The sequence below is a fragment of the Heteronotia binoei genome, chromosome 11 (genome assembly GCF_032191835.1).
Source record: "Heteronotia binoei isolate CCM8104 ecotype False Entrance Well chromosome 11, APGP_CSIRO_Hbin_v1, whole genome shotgun sequence".
NCBI lineage: Eukaryota > Metazoa > Chordata > Lepidosauria > Squamata > Gekkonidae > Heteronotia > Heteronotia binoei.
Window position 1 is genome coordinate 4,779,996 of NC_083233.1, and position 23,080 is coordinate 4,803,075.

Consider the following 23,080-nt stretch of genomic DNA (forward strand, 5'->3'; position numbering starts at 1 on the left):
CTCCACTCTCCTCCTTCAGACCTGAGACAAAACACCAGGTCTCCTCCCACAGCTAACTCACATCAGTCACTTCGTCCTGATTCAGGCTCATGAGCTGGGAACTGTGCATTTCTTTCTTCTTCACTTTTTGCAGGTTAACACCAAAAATTGGATTCCCTTGGAGTGAAATCAGAAATATTTCCTTCAATGACAAGAAGTTTGTTATCAAACCAATTGACAAGAAAGCCCCCGTAAGCCTTTCTTTCTCTCTTACAGTTAATCCTCTTTCCCTTGGTGACCTCCTGCCTTTTTCTCTTGCCCCTCCTCCACCAAGCAGCCCAGGGCAGGGGCCACAATTTTCCCTCCCTCCATTTAGTCCCAACAGCTCTGCGGTGAAGGCTCTGGGCACTGCGGGGCCCGCCAAAACATTTCCTGCTGCTTGTGGCCAGTTGTTTGCAGAAAGCAGATGGGGCTAGGTGGGGTCTTTGCCCAACAAGGCTTCTTTTTGCCGATGGAGTGACTATGCAGATTTTAAAATAGTTGTTTTGGCAACAGCTGCCCCCACTACGCAAGGATTGTCCCTGGGTGACTGAGGGTAAGTGGCAGCAGTCGTTGCCTGGCTGACTCCACCTTTGATGGCTGCCATTTTTTAGCTGTACCCAGCATGCCCTGTCAGAATTCCAGATGTGTTCCGCTTACCTGCTTTGCCTGTCAGTCTGTTAATGCCCCAAAAACTGAGTCCTGTCCTGTCCCTTGCGGAATCGTTGAGTCTCTCCCCACTAGTGGGTGTTGCATTCTGGAAGGATGAAATTCCAGCCCTGTCAATGTCTGTCTTTGCCAACCCCCTGCCTTGACCTGGTGTGCAGGGCTGACTCCTGGGCTTGGAGCCAGGGGGTTATTTGCATTTGTTTTGCGAGGCCAGGTGCTCTATATACCGTGGCTACTGTTCTTTGGGATTCTTCATTTCTCATCCACCTTTAGTAATGCTGCATTTTGGATTGCATGGGTTTGCCTTCGAAGGCTGAACATGTTGCATCAGGGCCCAGCTGAAGCCATGGAGGGAGCCCAGCATCTCTGCCTTTGGGCATGAGTCTTGCTTCCTCCAGGATGTCCCCACCTGTGCCTTTTGGTGACTAGCGGAATCCAGTTTGACCAAGGAAAAAAAAAGCTGTCTGTCTGTTTTAATTGGGCTGTGGATTCCTTTATCTGGCTGTGCTGTCTGGATTTGATGGACCTTTGTTTTGCAAGCAACTTCTAGAGTGTCTGAGCAGATGTGTGACGTTAGCCTGGAAAGTTTTTCTTGCTGGTCACCTTGAGAGAGTTCAGCTTCAGACTTAACTCTCCAGTTTTGCAGCTTTCTGGCCTCTCTTCTAAGCAGAAAATTGCTGAATGGCTGTTGGCCTGCCTGGTGTGAACAAGTTAAATGGACGGGGGAGGGGGGATAACCTAGGCATGCAACTGTTCTGCAAAAGAAGGGGAAGTGTGTGTAATCCTGTACATTCTTCCCTTTGTTTTTGCAAAGGACTTTGTCTTTTATGCTCCACGGCTAAGGATTAACAAGCGCATCCTGGCTCTGTGCATGGGGAACCATGAGCTCTACATGCGCAGGCGCAAGCCAGACACCATCGAAGTGCAGCAGATGAAGGCCCAGGCCCGGGAGGAGAAGCACCAAAAGCAGATGGAGAGGTGAGTCCAGCTGAGTCTTGGGTGGAGCGTTCCCAAGAGGAACCGTGTGTGGGCATGTTGGCACTCAGAGATGGTGTAAAATGTCTGTGGTATGGCTGGAGGTCAGGGGTGGGGCTAAATGTTCCAAAAATTCTGCAACTGAAGACTGTTAGGAGGGGAGGTGTTGGCTGCCCCCGTCTGGCTGCCCAGAGATCACTCTGGGGTTCAGCAAGCTGTGGGGAAAATGGAATCAGCTACTTGCAGCCCTTCTTTAGGAGGACAAAAGTGGGAAGCTGGTTCCCATCACATTTTTCAAAGGGATTCTGCAAGGAAGGGGTTGTTAAGTGTTAGAATGGGGTGAAAAGTGCCATCTGACTTATGGCAACCCCTTTGGGTTTTCAAGGCAGGAGATGTCCAGAAGTGGCTTGCCATTGCTTGTCTCTGCATAGCAACCATGGACTTCCTTGGTAGTCTCCTATCAGAGTCCTGATGTCATTGCTTAGCTTCCAAGACCTATCAAGACCAGGCTTCTCTGGGCCATCCCGGCTGGGGCAACTGTCAGCAAATTCAGTGCAAAGCCCAGCCTTGGAAATCCTGAGAATGAATGGCTTCAGAGGCCACTGGGCAGGCGAAGGGCTAGAAAATGCCCTCCTCCTCCTGTCTAATGACCTCCAAACAGTGCCCAGTTTCACCAATATGCCCTAAACCAGGGGTGGCCAATGGTAGCTCTCTAGATACCTTTTGCCTACAACTCCCATCAGCCCCAGCCATTGGCAATCATCTGGAGAGCTACCGTTGGCCACCCCTGCCCTAAGCAATTAAGCCACTTAGTTCTTGGATGGCCTTAAGAGGAGGAGGAGGTATTGGAAGACACCCCCCCCCCACCACCATTGCCAAGACATGAGCAGTGGTGGCCTCTGAAAGGGGGATGGGAGTAAGGATGGCTGCACAGTCTGGATGCTGCCCAGATGAGAAGCTGCTGGGTGTGGTGGAATCCCAGGAGTGAGCGACACAAATGCAGAAAGACCCGGGTCCCGAGTCATGATTGGCTGCGCAAAGGGAAAGGCTGGGTTTCCCAGATACAATAGGATGCGTTTCCCTTTCTCTGAGGGTAGATGCAATTCTTGTATATTTTAAACGAGGCAAAAAACTGTGCTCCTGATATATGAAATGTGGGAAATGCTCAATGTGCCCAGCAGAATGTGCTGCCGTTGGCAACTGCAACTGAGCACAAGTAAAAGACTTTGCCAAGAGGGTCTCAGATCAGTGGGGAGTTTGTTGAAGGGAGTAGTGAGTTTTGTCAGCCAAATAACCTTCTCTCATGTGTGTCCCCACCACCCCATAGAGCCTTGCTGGAGAATGAGAAGAAGAAGAGGGAACTGGCTGAGAAGGAAAAGGAGAAGATTGAGCGTGAGAAGGAAGAGCTGATGGAGAGGCTCCGGCAAATAGAGGAGCAAACCAAGAGAGCTCAGCAAGGTATGGGGTGGATTTCCCCAGCCATGACATTGCCAAGGACTCTCCTGAGCTGGTGCTGTGGCATCCTGGGCCAGGAGAGATGGGTCTGGTTCTGAGCCTCTGCTTGGAGAGTGCAGAAGACTCCTATGCTTGTTTTGTCCCTTTAGAACTGGAAGAGCAGACCCGCAGGGCACTCGAGTTGGAGCAGGAAAGAAAACGAGCTCAGGAGGAAGCAGAGAAGCTGGCAAAAGAGCGCAAGGAAGCCGAGGAGGCTAAGGAAGCCTTGCTGAAGGCATCGCATGATCAGAAGAAGACCCAGGAACAGCTGGTACGCTGGCCAAGGGTTCTGTCAGGGCACTTGGTTCTGCTCCACCAAGGGTTCTGCTCAGGGTACTTCCAGAAGAACAGAAGCCAGAAACAAGGAGCCTGAAATCAAGAACCAAGCAGGGGGATTAGAAGAGATGCCAGTTTTGCTTATTTGTGGCTGGGGAGCTGAAGTCCTGGGGCTGGAATTCAGACCAATGCTGGTGGTGGGCATTGCACAGAAAACACATTAGCTGGCAGCATTTCCAAGGGAGCCAGTTCTTTGCAGCCTTGTCATCCCAGATCCTTTGACGCTTTTCTCAGGCTTTGCATTGCAGTGTGGTGCAAAGCATCTGAATGGGATGTTGCATCTGACTTGCCGGAGAACTGAGTGTTTGTTGAGAAGGTTCTTGTGACCTCCGATGCCCTAGACAGGTGCAGCAGGCTGGACTGTTTCCAGAGCAGGGGTGGGTGAGGAGGAGGAGGGCCCGAATCCCAAGGAACCTCCATCTCTGGGAGATGCAGGCAGCTGTGGTGGTGCCCACGGGAACGGCAGGTGTGATGTGGTAAACATGTTGCCTTCGTCTGCTGTGCAGGGGGGGGCGGGCAGATGGACATATGCACACACACTCGCATTAGAAGTTGCAAGCAGAACTCTCAGTAGCCTGGCTAAGATGCCATTCCCAAGGTGCGAGACAAAATATTTTTTAAACTGCCATATGGTTATAGAATCAGTTCCACCTGAGATTACAGCAGGGGTACAGAAAACCACAAGTGTCACCTGGAGCCCCATCTTCTAATCGCAAGCAACCTGTGGTTTTGCTTTTTCAGGCTGCTGAGATGGCAGAACTCACCGGCAGGATCTCCCAGCTGGAAATGGCCCGGCAGAAGAAAGAGAGTGAGGCGATGGAGTGGCAGCAGAAAGTGAGTGGGGCTTTTCTCTCCTTTCCTCCCTGTTGCCTTCCCCTGTGGCCTCCTGCATCATAGCAACAGAAGTGTGATCTCTAAATGGCTGCAGCTGTCAGTTACACAATCGGAAATCCAGTGGGAGAGCTGGCTGCTGGTTCTACTCTGCATGGGTGCTTACCAGTCCATGATTTCCGATGCACACTTTGCTCTCCTGCATGTAGGCCAGTGCAATTTCATCTTCTTTTTAATAGCATGTTACTTAACACTTGGCTCAAGCATGCACACCCCTCTGTGGATATTGTGGAGTCCCACACAGACGGCATTAATGGTGGTTTTCTACCAGGCAGCGGCCAGGGCCAAAAAGGCCAGAGACCACCAGGAGATGTTGGTTAGCTGATCTTAAAGATCTGAGGGGCTCATAGGGGAGAGGTGTTCCCAAAGGTATGCTGGCCCCTGACTGCATAGAGCTTTAAGGATAAGAACCAACACCTTGAACTGGATCTGGTACTCGGTACGCAGTTTGCACAACACAAGATAGATCTGTACCTGCAAAGACAGCAACATCTGTGCAGTCGCATTCTGCACCAGCTGAAGTGTCCAGAGCAGGACCAAGGGTAGCTCCACTTAGAGTTAGAATAATCCAGCCTGGAGGTAACCGTTGCATGGGTCACTGGGGCCACATCATGGGGGGGTGAGATATGAGACCAACTGCCTGACCCTCAGATAGAAAAAGGCAGATCTGGCAGTGGAGGTAACCTGGGCCCCCATGATCAAGAAGGCATCCAGAAGTCCCCCAGGCCCTTCGACCCTGATGTAGGCGCCAGTGGAGCCCCCTCAATGGATGGGAGCCTGATCACTGATCCCAGTCCCCTGCAGCCAGGCACAGGACCTCCGTCTTTGATGGGTTCGGTTTCAGCTGGCTCTGTTGCAACCATCCCACCACAGCTTTTGTCGAGCTCCACCCAACTCCTCCGGGGCAGAGCCCGGGCAGCCATCTGTTAGCAAATAGAGCTCAGTGTCATCCACATACTGGTGACACCCCAGCTCATATCTAGTGGGACACCTCCCCACCCCCGAGCACCATCCTCTGTCCCCAATTCTGGAGAGAGGAGGCTGGCCAGTATAAGGCAACCCCCCCCTCCCCGCATTGGCAGTGCTGATGTGCCTCAATCCAGATGCCTCCAGAGATCATCCACGCAGGCGACCGACACCATCTCTGTCCTGCGGACAAGGCAAGGATCCAGGATATTAGCATCCTCCAAGAAAGCCTGGGACTTTAGTAATCTACCTGCCCACACACACCTGAGGGGCCTATCTGTAAAAGCCTCCCTGCCTCATCATTGGGAGGCGATTCTTAACTACCACAGTCAAAAGTGGCCATTTCCAAGCCCTGGGTGGAAGGTTCTGCCAGTTATTGACCCAGCTCACCAATTCTCATGTTAAAAGAGTAAAAGACATTTGCCTTGTGCTGCAGACAGCCAAAGCTGGAATGATGAAAGCAAGAACAAAGCATACAGTTAGAGTTTAAAAAAAAAATGCTCAAAAAGTCTCTTGCCAAGCTAGGCCTAGTTCCCACAGGAGGCACCGCACAGAGCTGCCGTATTTGGAGGATCAAGGTCAGCAGCCAAGTCCTCCTCCTGTTACCAAGCAACGTGTTAAGTACCTGTTCTGTCTAGACTACAATGGATTACACACTTCGCTTCCTCCATATTACACCTGCGCATTTCTTAATGGTTACATAGCGATGTCTGTTAGCAGCAGCTAGAAATCAAAGTTATATAGTTCCGAAGTCTGTTAGACAAGCATTATAAGCAGGTTTCTAATGAACCAGAACGCCCATAGAATATTATGTTACAGGAACAGAATACAAATAGAATAACACATTGCAGAAACAGCCTGTCAGGCCCATCCAGGCACTGGATTTTGGTAAGAAGGCTTTGTCTCTCTTCAGAAGAAGCCCACAACTGATAAACCTTCTTAGTTCATTTAAACTGCTCTTTCTTTCATGCGAGCTTTGGTTGGGCCAAAACTGATTTCTCTTTGAACCCACCAAGGTGTGCGAGAGACTGCCAAATCACTCACGGGTAAGATGAATTCAGTTACATGAGACTGGAAACCAGAGTAAACAAGAACATAACTTGCAGCCTGAAAGATACAGCTCTACCAATAACAATACAACTGTACCTGTTATAGCAATTATGCTTTCCCCAGATTTCCCCAGTCACTCATTAACCATTCATACATGGCTCATTCTCTTTTTTTTTTTTTTTATGTCCAAAAACTTTTTTATTGAATTTAGTAAACATACAAATAAAGCAATCAATGACTGTATCTGCAATCATTCTTTGTGTATAAGCATAGCATAACACCTCTTTTTTGGTCCTCCTTTTTCCCCCTTCCTCTTTTTTAGGAACACATAACTCTTTTTTAACATACACAATTGTTTTGCTACCAGCTAATTGACAAGGTTATAACTTAAAGATCTGAGCCTTCCAGAACTTGCAAAACATTATTTTTTTCCCTACAAAGAATACGTGCTGATTTGTAACCATTCAGAATAAGCAGCCATTTTCTTTCTTCCCCCCATGTACTAATTGCTAATTAGCAACATTGAAGAGGAAGAACATAAAAACTGAGACAAAATGGCAAGGCTGATTGCTAAACACTACATCTGTTATGGCCTCTGTTAATTCTTATTTTCTTTTGTTTGGGATTTGGAATTTATATTTTTTCAAAAGAAGAAGACTGCTTTTCTCTCTTCCCCCCTCCCCTCCCTTCTTTCATCTGACACATTTCAGTGAATTATAAATATATATATTGGACCCAAATACTATTTGACATTACATGGAACTAGCTTACAATAACATTGGTTACAAATATATTTAAAAAGAAACAATGAAGAACCTAAAACTGACTAAAAACAATTGACTAAACAGGATTTGATTTCATGGCAGTTATTTTTTTTCCTATTACTGTAGTGGCTAAGTAAGAATAAATTTGGCACAGAAGATTTCTTTGCACTGTACATTTTCAGATCTGCAAGGAAGACTTTTCCCCCCATAAGGATGCCAAATCCTTTGCTGCCACCTGCTGATAACTGTTCATAATATAAATTGTTCTTGCCTGTCTTCATTATATATGTAATTTTATAAGTACTGAACTTGAATTTGCATACAAAATTACATATATAACAAAAAGAGCCAAGAACAATTTTGTAAAAAAATATTATAAGTATAAAATATATATTTTAGGCATTTGATGGTATAACAAATTATAGTAATTGTGAATATTAATTTTAATATTTTAGTATTTATAGTAAATATTAATAATTTATACTGATTGCTTATAGAAAACTGAGGTTTTTCTGTTCAGTTGCACAGTTGAGTTTGACTCTTTGTGACCCTATGGACCAAGTCACACCAGGCCCTCCTGTCTTCCACCATCTGAAGTCAGCTCAAATTTATGTTAGTTACCTCAGTAACGCTGCCCAGCCATCTCATCTTCTGCTGTCCCCTTCTTCTGCCTTCTGTCTTCCCTAGCATTAGGGTCTTCTCCAGGGAGTGCTTCCTTCTCATATGGTGGCCAGTTTAAATAAATAATCAATTTATATAATAATATGTTTATATTGTTTAAGGTGATATTACATTTATGTGGTTATGTGGAAAAGCTGTATAGACTGTTCCAATACAGAAAAAAGTCAGCAAAACTGAGAAAAATGGCAGCTGAAACAAGATCAACTAAGATATCAGCTCAGAACAGGACACATAATTAGAATCATAGAATCATAGAGCTGGAAGGGACCTCCAGGGTCATCTAGTCCAACCCCCTGCACAATGCAGGAAACTCACAAACACCTCCCCCTAAATTCACAGGATCCTCATTGCTGTCAGATGGCCATCTAGCCTCTGTTTAAAAACCTCCAAGGAAATAGAATCCTAGAGTTGGAAGGGACCTCCAGGGTCATCTAGTCCAAACTCCTGCACAATGCAGGAAACTCACAAACACCTCCCCCTAAATTCACAGGATCCTCATTGCTGTCAGGTGGCCATCTAGAATTATTGAGGAGTGGATTTTGTCCAGTCTGAAATCCACACATTATTTCACTTATAGAGTCCCCCTTTCCAGTTCTAACAGATGAAGGGGGGAAAGAACCCAACCATACAGCTTGCAATCTTATTAGCGGAGGGGAGCAAGAGTCCCGGAGCACCTTAACTAACACAATTTGTGGCTGCAGGGCTTTCATGAGCTTTCACGAGTCGCTGCTCACTTCTTCAGACACAGCTAGAATGTGAGTCCATCTCTCCTTCTATGTTGAAGAGTGAAGTGATTTCAGATGTCAGATGACAATAGCAGGTGTTGGTAATGAGAGAAGAAACCTAAGTCTTCATTCAGTCCAGGAGGATGCCTTGTCTTGAGCTTTATTATCAGTTGCAATTCAGCAGTCTCTCTTTCTCATCTCCCTCTGCAATTCCTTTGTAAAAGAACTGCTGCTCTTAGATCAACAACAGAATGTCCTGGAAGGTTAAAATGTTCCCTCACTGGTTTTTGAATGTTGTGGTTTCTAATAGCAGTTAAAAAAAAAAAAAGAGTCCAGCAGCCCCTTAAGGACTAACATTTGTGGCTGCAGGGCAGGAGCTCCCTTGAGCCACTGCCCACTTCTTCAGACTTATGTCCCATTTATTCTTTGCGTCCTCCTGGACTGAATCCACCTGGGATAAACTGCAACCTCTAGTGCCATTCAGCAGTCTGAAATCACTTTTATCAATTTTGTATCTCTGGTGCCTCGTGTTACATTTTATGGCACTCGTGGCCTGGCCTAATAGAGTGGCAGTTATGTTAGATCTGTCCCTTGTAACAAATGAGTTCGACGCCTCTGCTCTCTAAGCATTATACCAAACTATCTTTCGTGGGGTGGCTGCTGTTGAACAGTAGCATGCAGCCAATCTTGGGCAACTCATGGAGCAAATTGCCAGGTGGCTGCTGCCAATTCTGGCCCGGACCATTCCTTCCACCAAAGCCAAAAGGGCCTGACCCCTTCCCCTGCATTTTACTGGCAGAAACCAGGGATTCCATGGGCAATAACAGCCATTGAAGGGGCATTTGTTCCTTAAAGGTGCTGCTTCAATTATGTGGGGAGGTAACCTCCAAATGTACATTTTTTTGGTTAGATTTCAAATCTGGGTCTTTCCTTAGGTTGATCTGTCTTGTCAGTTCATGGTTTCAATCTCCAGATAAGTATCTTTGGCCATGTAGATCCTACCAACTTTTCTGCTGATGAAAGAGAAAATGCTGGGAGTCACATGAGATGGGGCTGCAGTAAAGAAACGAGCTGGGCAGGATTCCCCCCTCCCTCCCTCTGGTGCTGGTGGGGGAAACCTGGAAGGAGCCAAGCCCGTGTTAGTTGAGGAGTCTTCAGTAATTTGGGTTTTTGCATGATTGTCACCTCTCTCTCTTCCATTTAAAGGCACACAATTTATCACAGTGCTGGAAAACCAGAAAAGGTGCTTATAAGTTTTAGGGCTTGTGATGTGGTGATTTTGCTCACTGTTGAAAAGTAGGCAAAATCCCCTCGTGAAAATGTCCTTGTGTCACTAACTTGCTAATGGGACGTTACCCTCTCCTTGCAGGCCCAGATGGTTCAGGAAGACCTGGAGAAGACCAAAGAGGAGCTGAAGACTGCCACGAGCACCCCTCACGTCCCTGAGCCCATGCAGTCTGAGAACGAGCACGACGACGAGCAGGACGAGAACGCGGCCGAGGCCAGCGCTGAGCTGAAGGCTCACGCCTCCATCAAGGACCGCAGCGAGGAGCAGCGGACTACAGAGGCAGAGAAGAATGAACGGGTGCAGAAACACTTGAAGGTAAGGGGGGGGGCTGAAGGAGGACTCTGGCTTGACGCAGGGAGAGACCTGCCTTCCTGCTGGGCCCAGCTGCAGATCCACAATGTGTGGTTTCCTCAGCAATGGCAGCCCACTGTCTCCCAGAGTACGTTGGGAGTATCAGAGCTTTGAAAGCTGAAGGGTTCTTCTCTGCTATGTTTATCAAGAAATTGACGTTAGAAGAGATTGGTCAGCTAGCCAGGCCACAAAGCCCGCAGGTCTGGTCTAGGCCTTCTGTAGTTACATTTGGTGTTCAAAGCACTTTGTGTACAGCACTAGCACTTTTATTACTAATTAATTAATCAATTTTAAACTTATTAGAATTTTAACGTTAAATGTAACTTTGTTGATTTGTTGTTTTTGTATAATTGAATGATGTTGTCAGCCGCCCTGAGCCTGCTTCGGCGGGGAGGGCGGGATATAAATAAAATTACCTACCTACCTACCTACCTACCTGTAGCTGAAGAAACTATGCTATGAGCACTGGCCGCTGTGTCCCCTGCACAAATGGACTGCGTGAAAAAGACCCCAAGACATTATTTTTCAGCCCATCAATGTGTCTCCAGTCTTCCAGACACTGAGGTCATCCAGTCACTCTTCTTTTAATCACTGTCATGTACAGGAGCACACAATGAGATAAAACAAACCAGGCAGGTGGCTCTTTAAAGATGCTGTGCTATAACTGCCGCCAGATATCTGGTCACCTGTACCAGTAACTGGGCTTTCTGCTCCCCTTAGTAACCAAGACATTTTCTTATCCAGGAACTCAAAGCCTGCTCCAAGCAATGGGAGAATTAAGTTGCATTTTAAATATGAAAATGCAGAATAATTATATGGTCACTAGAATCTATTTGATCTGAACCACAGGTACACAGTGGATCAGAAAAGGGTATACCTTGGTATCTTCCTATGAAAACTGCAGACGGCAGTGCAGTCTACCGTGCTAACATAAATGCCCTTCTATGCCTTGGGATTGTCAGCAGAAGAAAATGTCTTTGCATTTTAATTGGAGGAGGAATACAAAAAGTATAACACTCTCTGGGCTCTAATAGAAATGTTTCCGCAATCTAGATTCTTCAGACAACATTTTATCAGGTTGCACAGTTCCTCTCTTCCCAGGGCAACCATCGTTTTATTTGTTATATTTAGAAGACCAGTTTCACTATTAGATTTTAAAATTTTGATTTTTCAATGAAATGTTCTCTGCCAGACTTTGGCCTCCAAAGACATTTCTCTCAGTTCTGCATGTAAAACTATCCCAGCAACACATTTTTAGGGCTCCCAGAATGCAGTGTAAGAAGCTTAGTGAAGGAGGTTAATATTTTCTGTTACCGCATTAATCCAGATGCCTGCTGCATACAGTAGGTGTCCAGCAGCCTTAGTGCTGAAGGCCTGAGCTGCAGCTGGAACATCTTGTCCTCCTGTGATAATAAAGAGCTCTTGTGACGGTTCTAGTTGACCTAGTGGCAGCTCTCATTGCCAAACTCAGATGGATCTTCCAGGAAAGATTAGCCTGAAATGCGACTCCCAGAAAGTTATCTGCTCAACTTATCAATAGTGTGACTGGCAACTGGCCATCTGAACTTTCTGTGCTCTGAGGCCACTTCTCTATACGGGGGTGGGGTGGGTGGGGGTTCTACAAATGAGCCTCTTCTCGGCAGTGGTGGTCTGTGAAAAGGGGCCTTCTGTCTAGAGGAACAGTCAGTATAGGACACAGAAACGGGCCTGGGCGTCTTGAATGGATGGTTTGAGAGGTGTTGCTGTGGGTACAATATTCAGGGTTTGAAGAAATAGGAATGATTTGTGGTTAGTGGTTAAGTGTGGTATTGGCTGTGGCCAACTGGAAAAGAGGTGGTGGGCAGCAAGGGAGTGGTCTTGTGGGCAGAAAGTCCCATCAAGTTGCAGCTGACTTATAGAGCCAGTTTGGTGTAGTGGTTAAGGGTGTGGACTCATCTGGGAGAACTGAGTTTGATTCCCCACTCCTCCACCTGCACCTGCTGGAATGGCCTTGGGTCAGCCAGAGCTCTGCAAGAGGTTGTCCTTGAAAGGGCAGCTTGTGGGAGAGCTCTCTCAGCCCCACCCACCTCACAGAGTTTCTGGTGTGCGGGGGTGGGGGAGGTAAAGGAGATTGTGACCGCTCTGAGTGAGATGCAGCGTATAGGGCGGGATATAAATCCAACATCATCTTCTTTAGCATAACTGAAACTTTTGGGATTTCATTTGATTTCCCCAATCAAGGAGCAGGTGTCAGGGCACTTTGGGGGGAGGGGTGTGTGTCTCCTTTCACGATCAAAGCATTTTCATAACATCTATATGTGAATTAGAGACAAATTTAGAAGTGGAGGCTGCCATTTCAGCAGCAGTAGATTCTGAAATGTCAGATATATTTTTGAATAAAGAGAGTGTCATTCAAAAAAAAAGAAAGAAAAAAAAGAACTACTATAGATTTTCTGTAGTTAATAACCAACTTTCTAAGGAACTGTGATTTGGGGAGGGCTGTAGGAGTATTCCCAGCAATGCTGTATTTTATTATTATTATTATTACTTTGAATTTCTATCCCGCCCAGTCCGCAAGCGGACTCAGGGCGGCTGACAACATTCATATTCTCAAGTTAAAACCAATAAAAACAATTACAATTTAAACTTTTAAAAACCATTTTGTGGTGCTGTGTCACTTCAATATAAGCGAGTTCTTATTTTCTGAGGGTGACCACCTTGAACTCTATATGATGTCGGGTGGCAGTTCTCTCCCGGTTAGATATCAAAGGCCTGTCGAAATAATTCAGTCTTACAGGCCCTGCAGAAAGTGGAGAGATCCCGCAGGGTCCTTATGGCCTTCGGGAGAGCGTTCCACAATTCTGGTGCTCAGGTAGAGAACCTCCGTCTTTGTCAGATTCAGCTTCAGCCGACTCAACTTGAGCCAAGATGCTACGGCTTGAAGAGCCAGGTCTAGATTTTCTGGGGTACAGTCTGACTGGCCACCCATCAATAGATAGAGCTGGGCGTCGTCTGCATATTGGTGACAGCCCAGCCCATATCACCTGACAATCTGGGCAAGGCGGCGCATATAGATATTGAATAACATCGGGGACAGAACCGCACCCTGTGGCACACCACATATAAGCGGGTGCCTTCGGGATGATTCCTCCCCTATCACCACCCTTTGTCCCCGATCTTGGAGAAAGGAGTCAACCACTGTAAGGCGGACCCCTGTATCCCCACGTCGGCAAGGCGGCCAGTCAGTAGCTGATGGTCAACCGTATCAAAGGCGGCTGACAGGTCTAATAATAACAGCACTGCTGAGCCGCCCTGATCCAGATGTTGCATGAGGTCATCTGTGAGGGCGACCAGAACCGTCTTCATCCCGTGACCTGGTCAAAAGCCGGACTGGAATGGATCCAGTGCGGAAGTGCCCTCCAGGAATCCCTGTAGCTGAGTTGCCACCGCCCACTCTATAACCTTACCCAAAAAGGGAAGGTTTGATACCGGCCGATAGTTCGCCAATACGGCCGGATCTGCAGATGGTTTTTTTAAGACGGGACGGAGCACAGTCTCTTTGGGAGGTGTGGGAAAGACCCCTTCTACCAGGGATCTGTTGACAATACCTTGTAGTGGCTCACGTAGCAACGCCTGGCTAGCTTTTATAAGCCAGGACGGGCACGGGTCCAACCCACAGGGCGTAGGGCGTACAGCAAAAAGGATCCTGTCGACTTCCTCCAGGCTGAGTGGGCTGAAGGAATCTAGAATTGGACCAGAAGACGTGCTCAGTGCCCCAAGTTCTTTCACTGTATCAGTTATGGCAGAAAGGTCGCATCGGAGTGACGAGACCTTATCTGCGAAAAAACTCGCAAAAGCCTCACAGCCAATTTCCAATTCTCTAACGTTTGGTTTACCTTGTAGTAAAGTTGTTAGTGACCGAATTACACTAAACAATTGTGCTGGGCACGAAGTCGCAGATGCAATCCGGGACGCAAAGTAAGCCTTCTTTGTGGCCCGGACTGCCATCTCATAGGTCTGCATAAATGACCTATAAGATGTTCTCGTAGCTTCATCGCGAGCGCATCGCCATGTTCTCTCTACTCATCTTAATCGCCGTTTCTTCGATCACACAGAGCAGATCGTGAACGAGGATGAAGAGGACATCGGGGAGCGATCTTGTTGATGGCTGTAGAGAGCGGGTTATTCCAGCGAGTCTCCAGAGGGCCAGGGATCCTGTAAAGCCATTTAAAGCCGCAAAGAGTCCATCTGGCTTCGCGGGTGACCTAAAACTTGCTCACTGCCTAAACGGGGTAGGGGTGGGATATCCACACGGGCCCTAAGGGCATAGTGGTCAGACCAGGGCACTGCTTCGGCAGAAATCTGATCCACTACAACTCCCGCCGCAAAGATCAGGTCTAATGTGTGTCTGGCTCGATGTGTGGGCGCCGTTATATATTGGGAGAGTCCCAATGCTGTCGCCTGAGTGGAAGCCGTGTCCTTGGCATGGATATTGAAGTCACCCAGGACTAAATGCCGAGGATGCTCCAGTGCCCAGCCTGCTACAGCCTCCATCAGGGACAGTAAGGCACTGGCTGGTGCGTTAGGCGGATGTTACACCAGCCAGATTGCCAAACTCTCCCCAACGTCCCACATCAGGCCAGCACACTCTATGCCCACGATCTTTGGTGGTGGAAGCGCCCTGAAGGAACAATCCTCCCGTATGAAAAAGGCCACCCCTCCCCCCGCTAGTCTGAGCCTGGTGAAGAACGGAGAACCCAGGCGGGGCTACTTGGGAGAGAGCAACCGTCTCCCCATCCCGCACCCAGGTCTCCGTCACGCAAGCCAGGTCCATGTCCTGCCTGATAAAAAAATCCTGCAGGACTGAGATTTTATTTTTTATGGACCTGGCATTGCACAATACCAGGGACGGAGCCGAGTGTTTCCACTTGGCCCCCATACCTCCTATCCTTGGGATGGAACACAGGCTGGAAGGGGAGCGAGCCCTCTTGTGTCTCAGTCTCCTTCCATTCCAACAATGCCTACTCCCACCGCTGTACTTCCCCTCCCCAGGAGTGCTGGAATCCCCTGGCCAGACATCTCTTTCCGATGGTCTTCACAGAGTCTGAGCTCACCAGCAGTGTGCACATCAATGTATCCTGCTCCTCCCACCCACCCACTCACTTAACCTAATAGTCTGCCCACTGATATTTCCTATGACCTAACTAAAACTTATTCTTACCACTACTAATTTTATCCTAGCCAATTAATTTAAAAACTCTCTCCCCCCCCCAACAATCTAATTAGATGGCAAAATTTGTATATCAATTCAATTTAGCAGGTAAAATATTCAGTTAGGTCCAAAGACAATCAATTTTTCCAAAGAAGAAAGAAAAAAGATGATAGTGCTTGCTGTAAGGTTCTCTAGTAGTGCTTTCCCCTTAAGGGAGGCCAATCTTGCAGGACAGGAAGGAGCACAAACCATTAATCCAGATATTAAATAGCAGTCATGTGTGCAAGAATGCCACCTTGCTTCACCCCCTTACTCAGTGCAGTTTGATCTTACATCTGGCCAGAGGGGGCACAGCTCACTTGAACAGAAGGGGGATCAGAATTGTTGAGTTGTTGGACTGGATTGGAGTTGGAGGTCCTCTCTACAGCTAGCCCATCACTGTAGCCCTCATGCAGTCGTGATTTAGAGCTGAAGTGTGATGTAGTGCTGAAGTGGGCGGATTCTTATCTGGGAGAACCGGGTTTGATTCCCCACGCCTCCACTTGCACCTGCTGGAATGGCCATGAGTCAGCCAGAGCTCTCACAGAGGTTGTCCTTGAAAGGGCAGCTTCTGGGAGAGCTCTCTCAGCCCCACCTACCTCACAGGGTGTCTGTTGTGGGGGTGGGGTAAGTAAAGGCGATTGTAAGCCACTCTTGAGATTCAGAGTAGAGGGTGGGATATAAATCCAGTTTCTTCTTCTTCTTTTCCTACTGACTAGTTTCCAAGAAGGTAATAAACCAGCTTAACTTCCTCCCTTCCCACATGACCAAGCCCCCCACCCTCCAGCCCCACTCAGTGTCTGAGTACTTTTCTGTGGCCAAGTCCCTTCCATGACAGCCGTGCAGATGTGCCTCAGAAGTGCTCTTCCTATCTGGAAGGAAACAGGCCTTGGCTCCTGTGATAGGGAGAGCAGGGGGAAGAGGCTGTTATCTCCGAGCCCTGCTCAGAAGGGGCGTCCCACTCCAGCGGAGTTTGCTCTTGGTCCAGGCATGCCCCAGCACAGCTCTTGGGCACTACTTTATAGCTGTGAATCACAAGAATGGGACGTGTAATAAGAAGGGTGCCTTTACAGGAAGGCCCTCTGGCCTCATCACCTTCCCCTCCGTCTCTGCTGAGGCAGGCAGCTTGGATCTTCCCTGCAGGAGTTGCCCACTCTTGAAGGGCACTGCCAGTTGCCCATCTGCTGGAGCTCAGATCTGTTCACGTGGGAGCCACGCCCAGATGATTGACTCATTCAGAAATATTCGCACCTGGCAAATCTGAGAGCTTGGAAAGGGTGTTAAGAGGCCTTGCTAGCGGGCTTCAGGCTGGCCTTGTGCCTGTCCCAAGTTCCTTGAACATAGGATGGTCATTGTGAAGGCAGGAGAATAATCGAGCTTTCATCAGGAATTTAAAGAAGGGAGAGAACTGAAAATTTTAAAGCAATGCCAAGGATAATCCAAGGAGGAAAATGCACAATCCAGGGAATGGTGCAAGAGAAGTCCAGGCAGGGTTCTCAGGCTTCCCCAAAGAGCAAACATCCATCCGTCCGTTCAGAATACAATCACAACTCCTCCATCTCTCTCGCAGCCCTGACATAGTTGGGAATGGGAAATCCCACACTTCACAGACAATAAGAGGTTTTGGGGTGAAGAAAGGACATTTTTCTTAGCTTTCAAACAAAGAGAAGTTGGGTCAGTGTGACTGACTGAAGAGGGAAGGCAGCCAAGGATTTGTCTGCCCTGATCAGAGACCAGGGGAGGCGCCCGGAATTCCGCTAGGAGTAGCCCTAATAATCAGGACTAGTTGGTAGGTGAATGTTGACCACGTCACTGGCTGAAGGACCCCTCCCATGCTTTTAATGACATCTGGAACAGACTGACGGGGCCTGTCTCTCCTTCTTTCTCTCCTCTCCCGACAGGCTCTGACCTCTGAACTGGCCAACGCCCGGGACGACACCAAGAAGACGGCCAATGACATGATCCACGCTGAGAACATGAGGCTGGGCCGCGACAAGTACAAGACGCTGCGCCAGATCCGGCAGGGCAACACCAAGCAGCGTATTGATGAATTTGAGTCCATGTAACCATTCCTGCAGCCCCCGTTCTCTCCTCTCCTCTCCTCCTTTCCCTTTCCCTCGCTACTCATGTGTAACTGTTATGCTGGAACTATGACAGAAGATCGGTCCCAGGAAGCCAGAGAGTTCTGTGCAGATGCTGCCATTCAGCGTAGGACCAAACAGTCACTTGTGCCTTCTTTTTGACTTTCTGACAGTAGTGAGAGATCTTTTACTTACTGTGGGCTAAGCAGAAACCTCCCTTCTGCGTGGCTTTCTGATGCCTTGTCTCAGTTGTGCTGCAGTGGTGGCCTTGCTTCAAGCCCCTCCATACAGCCCACTCTCACTCCTGTTGCTGCAATACTGCTGACCTGGTCTAGGTTCCCTGCTTTCCAGAGGAAGACAGCTTGGACATGAAATAGCAGTAGAATTTAACAGAAACCGGGTTGAACATAAAATGCAGCATTTGTGCCTTTTTCCTAAAGACCAAAGTTGTTGATGGCTTCCCAGCCTGATCCTCCTTTTCTTCTTGGTACCTTCTCCGTCCCACTAGCTGAGAGGCTGGATTTTTTTAGCCACCTATTTGGGGTCAGTCCAGTTATGCCCTTGAGCATATCTTGCTGCAAAATAACATTTTTTGCATCCACAAGTAGGAAAGTTTGTACAGCTTCAAAGATTAGTGGCCATTCATATTGCCAATGTAAGTCAGGCAGATTTTTCCTTGGGGGTGTTAGCCACCACTCCCTGGGAGAGCAGAGGCAAAATCACCCAACTAGACTTTCAGGAGAGAGACTCCAGAGTACACCAGATGTGGTTCAGGTGCCTTATGGCATGAGCTTTTATAAAGAAGTCCTGCTGACTTGGATGACCCGTGCCCCTCTTCCCTTCCCTTCCCTTCCCTTCCCTTCTCCAGGCTGCTGGCCATTTGTCTTGGATTTAACACTGGCTTTGGTTTCTGCTGCCCTGGCAGCTTCTTGTCTTGGAATGCCTTTTGTTCTTCTTTGAACAGGAGTCCATAGCTATGCTTTTTAAAGGTAAAAGACTGATTGGCGAGAGTTGCTTGGTTGTCAGCTGTCAGGTGCAATCCTGCCCATGCTGTGACTCAGGGCCACCTCCTTTAATCGGAGGAAGAGCCTGGCTTCCCCAAGGCTGTGGGCCTCCTCGGGAGAAAACAGGGAAATGCAGACGCAGTCTGGGAAGCCAGCCTCTCTTCAACTAAAACGAGTTTCATGCCAGTGGGAGTTTCTCTGCCCTTCCGGCCCCTGGTTGCCCCGGATTTACCCCCTTTAAACTCTGCTCTGCACAGAACTAAAAGCTGCCTGAAGGAGTAGGAAGACACAAGCCAGCTTCACTGGTGCGTGGCCAAAAAACAGCTACAGAAGTCCCAAACTGCCTCTTACATAAGCCTTCTCTCCAAAGATGCCAAGTCTCAGCATCCAACCTGCGTGCCCACCTGCTCGCCATCCTGCCCCGTCACAGATGTCCTGTGCCTTTAGGAAACGAGGTGTGGGGGATGCAGTGGGGACAAGCTTCTCCATCTCTCCTGAGAACCTGCAGCCCCTCAGCTTCGAGTTCTTTTTCTTTTTTAGAATAAAAGCTTTCAGTGAAACGTGTCAAAACCAATTTACGTTCTCTTTACTGAAAAGTTTCTGGCATTGAGTTGACTGTGGTTTCCCTTCTCACTACCGAGTGAACAAATTCCCTTTTGGCTTCTGGTGCCGGAGTTCTGCTCCTCCCCCTGCACTCTGGTATCCCCCCCCCCCCTTGCCAGCTCTGCCCAAGGAGAGATCTTGGCCTCGTTGCTGGCCCAAGGAATGTCTTCTGCCCTGGGTGCCGTTTCTTCAAAGTGCTCCAGAATAGGAACAGTCCAGTGTGTGCCGGCCAGTCTGTTGCCTTATTGTCACTCCAGTTCTTCCTTGATCTTACCAGTATTACATACTCCAGTGGTATCTAATGAGATTGAGCTCATTCTTTTCTAGCTATGCACAATTAGAAAACATTAGTCTTGGAAGTGTTTTTTTGGGGGGTGGGGTGGGGTTGAGGGAGACTTTTCCTTTCTCCCTGGAAAATGTATACTGTATTGTAAAGAGATAATATTTTGCAAGGAAATTAATGTAAGAAGCATTCAGTATTACAGTAAGGTTTCTAGACACAGGTGTTTTTTTTATTATTACTTCTTAGGATCCATGGAGTTTTTGCCTCCCCCTCTCCCCATTTTGTTTACTGCTATTTGGATATATCCGGTCCTCCTCGAGGGGGCTCCCCATTAAGCATTTTGCCTGGCTTTTATTTGTGTTTTGAATTTTACTGTAAATTATGTCTCCTTTTTGACCAACCTTTTTCTGTGTTGTGTTAAAAACACCAGCCCTCTGGAGAGGCTGCAAGGTCGCCCACAAAACTCCTGGCCAGTCAGAGGCCTGGTGTTAAGAAGGGTTTTGGTCAAGGTGCACAGCCTGTTCTTCATCCAGTGCCAATAAAGTTTAGACCAACTGAACCTTTTGTGTCCTCTAAATGACTGCAGCCTCTCGTTTCCTGTCTCTTCCGGCACAGATCTCACTGCTGCTGGTGTGAAAAATGCAGGAATGTGGAAAAGAGTCTCCCAGCTGTGTGAATGGGCTCCGAGTCTATCAGCTGTGGCCAACTGGAAAAGAGGTGGGGGGCATCACATCCTCACAGGGAGTGGTCTTGTGGGCAAAGTCCCATCAAGTTGCAGCTGACTTATAGAGCCAGTTTGGTGTAGTGGTTAAGAGAACGGAGAGAGAACTGGGAGAACTGAGTTTGATTCCCCACTCCTCCACTTGCACCTGCTAGCATGGCCTTGGGTCAGCCACAGCTCTTGCAGAGGTTGTCCTTGAAAGGGCAGCTGCTGTGAGAGCCCTCTCCAGCCCCACCCACCTCAGAGGGTGTCTGTTGTGGGGGAGGAAGGGAAAGGAAATTGTAGGCCGCTCTGAGACTCTGTCCTTGAAAGGGCAGCTGCTGTGAGAGCCCTCTCAGCCCCACCCACCTCACAGGGTGTCTGTTGTGGGGGGAGAAGATATAGGAGATTGTAAGCCGCTCTGAGACTCTGAGATTCGGAGTGGAGGGCAGGATATAAATCCAATATCTTCTTCATCTTATGGTGTCTCCAGAGGGTTTTCCAAGCAAGAGGTGTTCAGAGTTGGTATGCCTTGCCTGCCTCTGTCTAGCAATCCAGGATTTCCTTGGTGGTCTCCCATCAAAAGACTAACCAAGGCCAACCCTGCTTCGTTTCCAAGATCTGATAAGACCCGGGTAGCCTGGGCCATCTGGGTTGGGGCGGGGGGGGGGGGATAGTCTTACAAGCACTAATGTGAGAACTCCACGTGTGTTCAAGGCAACACTGTGGAACTTTCTTTTAATGTATATCCCATTTGAACTGGTAGCAGCTGCCTGGAACCCCTCCAGGCTTCCTTGGCCTGAGCTGAGCAGAGGTCACCTTATAGCAGCATTTCGAAGGATAACTGGCAGAAGCACCACCAGTGCCCTTGCTGGAGATGTTGGTGGAGGTCTAGTCGAGGACCCCGCGGAGATCCTTGGGAAGGAGACGTGCAGGCCAAGCAGCTCCCAGCAAGGCTTCTCTGCCTCCTCCACTGCCGGGCTCGCTGGGCCTTCACAGATCGGAGACTGGGGGTGGGGGGTGAAATTATTATTTGTCCTCTAATGACTGGGGAGGGCTCCAGACACTATCAACTGCTGTTCTCTCCCCACCCCCCAAAGCTGCTTTGTTGAATTTTTTCATTTTGGTGTGGAAGAGCGGTGTGGTCTCTGATGTGCAAATGGCCTTTGTCGTGCACTTTTGCCAGGTTCTCAGGATGGCATGTTTCGGAGAGCGTAACTGTGTGTCGGCCTCTAGGGTTTCCAGCACTCACTTGGCAAATGCCAGGAGGTTTGGGGATGGTGGAGTTTGGGAAGGATGTGATGTCGCATCTGGGTGATGGTCTGTGCCAGCTCCCGAGTTTGTTATGTTTCCCACAGAGACTAGGGGAAATTCCTAGAGCAGGGGTGTCAAACATGTGGCCCGTGGGATGGACCTGTCCCCCACAGGGCTTGTATCTGGCCTGCAAGCCACTGGCTTTCTGCTTCTTTCTGCTTCTCCACTGCTCTTGCCTGTAGCCACAGTGGGATCCACAGGGTCCCAGCCCAACCACTCGAACATCGAGGCCAGGGCCCCAGCCAGCCCTACCTCTTACCACCCCCAACTTCCACCAGCAGGGGGGACCCTGGAGCTCCCTCGCTTGCTCTGGAGGGAAGCCCCAGCTGGCCAGGACCCCTCCCCCACCCAGCCTCTGCTGTGAGATGGATCCTTGGAGAGCTGGCTGGAATCTCAGGGCCCTGTTCTGGGGACTCACCTGTCCACTGTGCCACACAGGGTGGCTAATTCTGATCCCTGGGCAGATTAATGGGAAACCTATTTCTGCCAGTATCAACGAACAGAGAGGAAAGCACATTCATGATCCATATTGAAAGAGAAGCCCCTGCACAGAAAAGAAAATTTGGGATGCAAATTATTTCAAGAGCACAGTGTTCCCAGACACAGAAATCCTCTGCTGCAATTCCGTGTGCAACTAATGCTGAAACAGCAGCACACCTAATCTGTGGACAGCCCCAGTATGAAAGCAGCACTCTCTCAGCACAGTGTGTAGCAAATAGTGTCTCATGCTTGGTTTTTTTTAATTGTGCTGTCCCTAAATGTTAAACTAAAGACAATATTCCTAAGGAACTGTATTTCTAGGGGGGCAGCAAGATGCTTGTGTTCTCTGGTGAGCCACTAGGGGGAGCCAGAAGGCATTTCTTTTTGCCTGCCTGCCCAACTGTCCACCTAAAATGGAAACTTGCCGTTTTTGGCAGGATGTACTGGTCACATCAGTATTAAGTGGTGGGAAAGCCTTCAGCATGTATGGATCAAACACAAACCTTTGACGGGAGGGGAAGTTGACGGTTTTGATCACAACTCTGGAAAAGCCCCACTGAACTTCAACTGCCCAGAAGAATTGCCCCCCCCCGCTATAGATAGATAGATAGATAGATAGATAGATAGATAGATAGATAGATAGATAGATAGATAGATAGATAGATAGATAGATAGATAGATAGATAAATAATTTTATTTGTATCCCGCCCTCCCCGCCGGAGCAGGCTCAGGGCGGCTAACAACATCATAAAAATTTCAATTATACAAGGAAAGCAAAAGAAAACAAAATTACATTTAAGCATTAAAATTCTGATTAAGTTTAAAAATTAGTTAATTAAGTTAATAAAAGTGCTAATACTATTGTTCTTTTATGATGGCGGTTATCATTAGCAATTTCTTTCTTTGTCAGCGAAAGCCAGTCGGAAGAGGAAGGTCTTGCAGGCCCTGCGGAATTGTTCAAGATCCCGCAGGGCCCGCATTTCCTCTGGAAGTTGGTTCCATAGGCTCGGGGCTACAGAGGAGAAGGCCCGGTTACGGGTGCATTGCAGCTTTACCTCTCTCGGTCCGGGAATAGTCAACAAGTTTTTCCCGGCTGACCTCAGTGCTTTCTGGGGTTCATATGGGGAGAGACGGTCCCTAAGGTAGACAGGTCTTCGACCATATAGGGCTTTAAAGG

At 48.3% G+C, this 23,080-nt stretch overlaps 1 protein-coding gene across 1 annotated transcript in view; it reads left to right on the forward strand.

Moving 5' to 3' along the window:
• Positions 1–19,968, forward strand: part of MSN (moesin) — a 105,618-nt gene extending 85,650 nt beyond the window's left edge. Inside the window, exons 7-13 of the mRNA XM_060249715.1 lie at positions 134–230; positions 1,502–1,665; positions 2,990–3,120; positions 3,267–3,427; positions 4,234–4,326; positions 9,939–10,172; positions 17,340–19,968. Of these exons, the coding sequence (XP_060105698.1) occupies positions 134–230; positions 1,502–1,665; positions 2,990–3,120; positions 3,267–3,427; positions 4,234–4,326; positions 9,939–10,172; positions 17,340–17,504 (1,045 nt within the window). The 3' untranslated portion in view covers positions 17,505–19,968. The remainder of the gene's footprint in view (positions 1–133; positions 231–1,501; positions 1,666–2,989; positions 3,121–3,266; positions 3,428–4,233; positions 4,327–9,938; positions 10,173–17,339) is intronic.
• Positions 19,969–23,080: the final 3,112 nt, after the last annotated feature.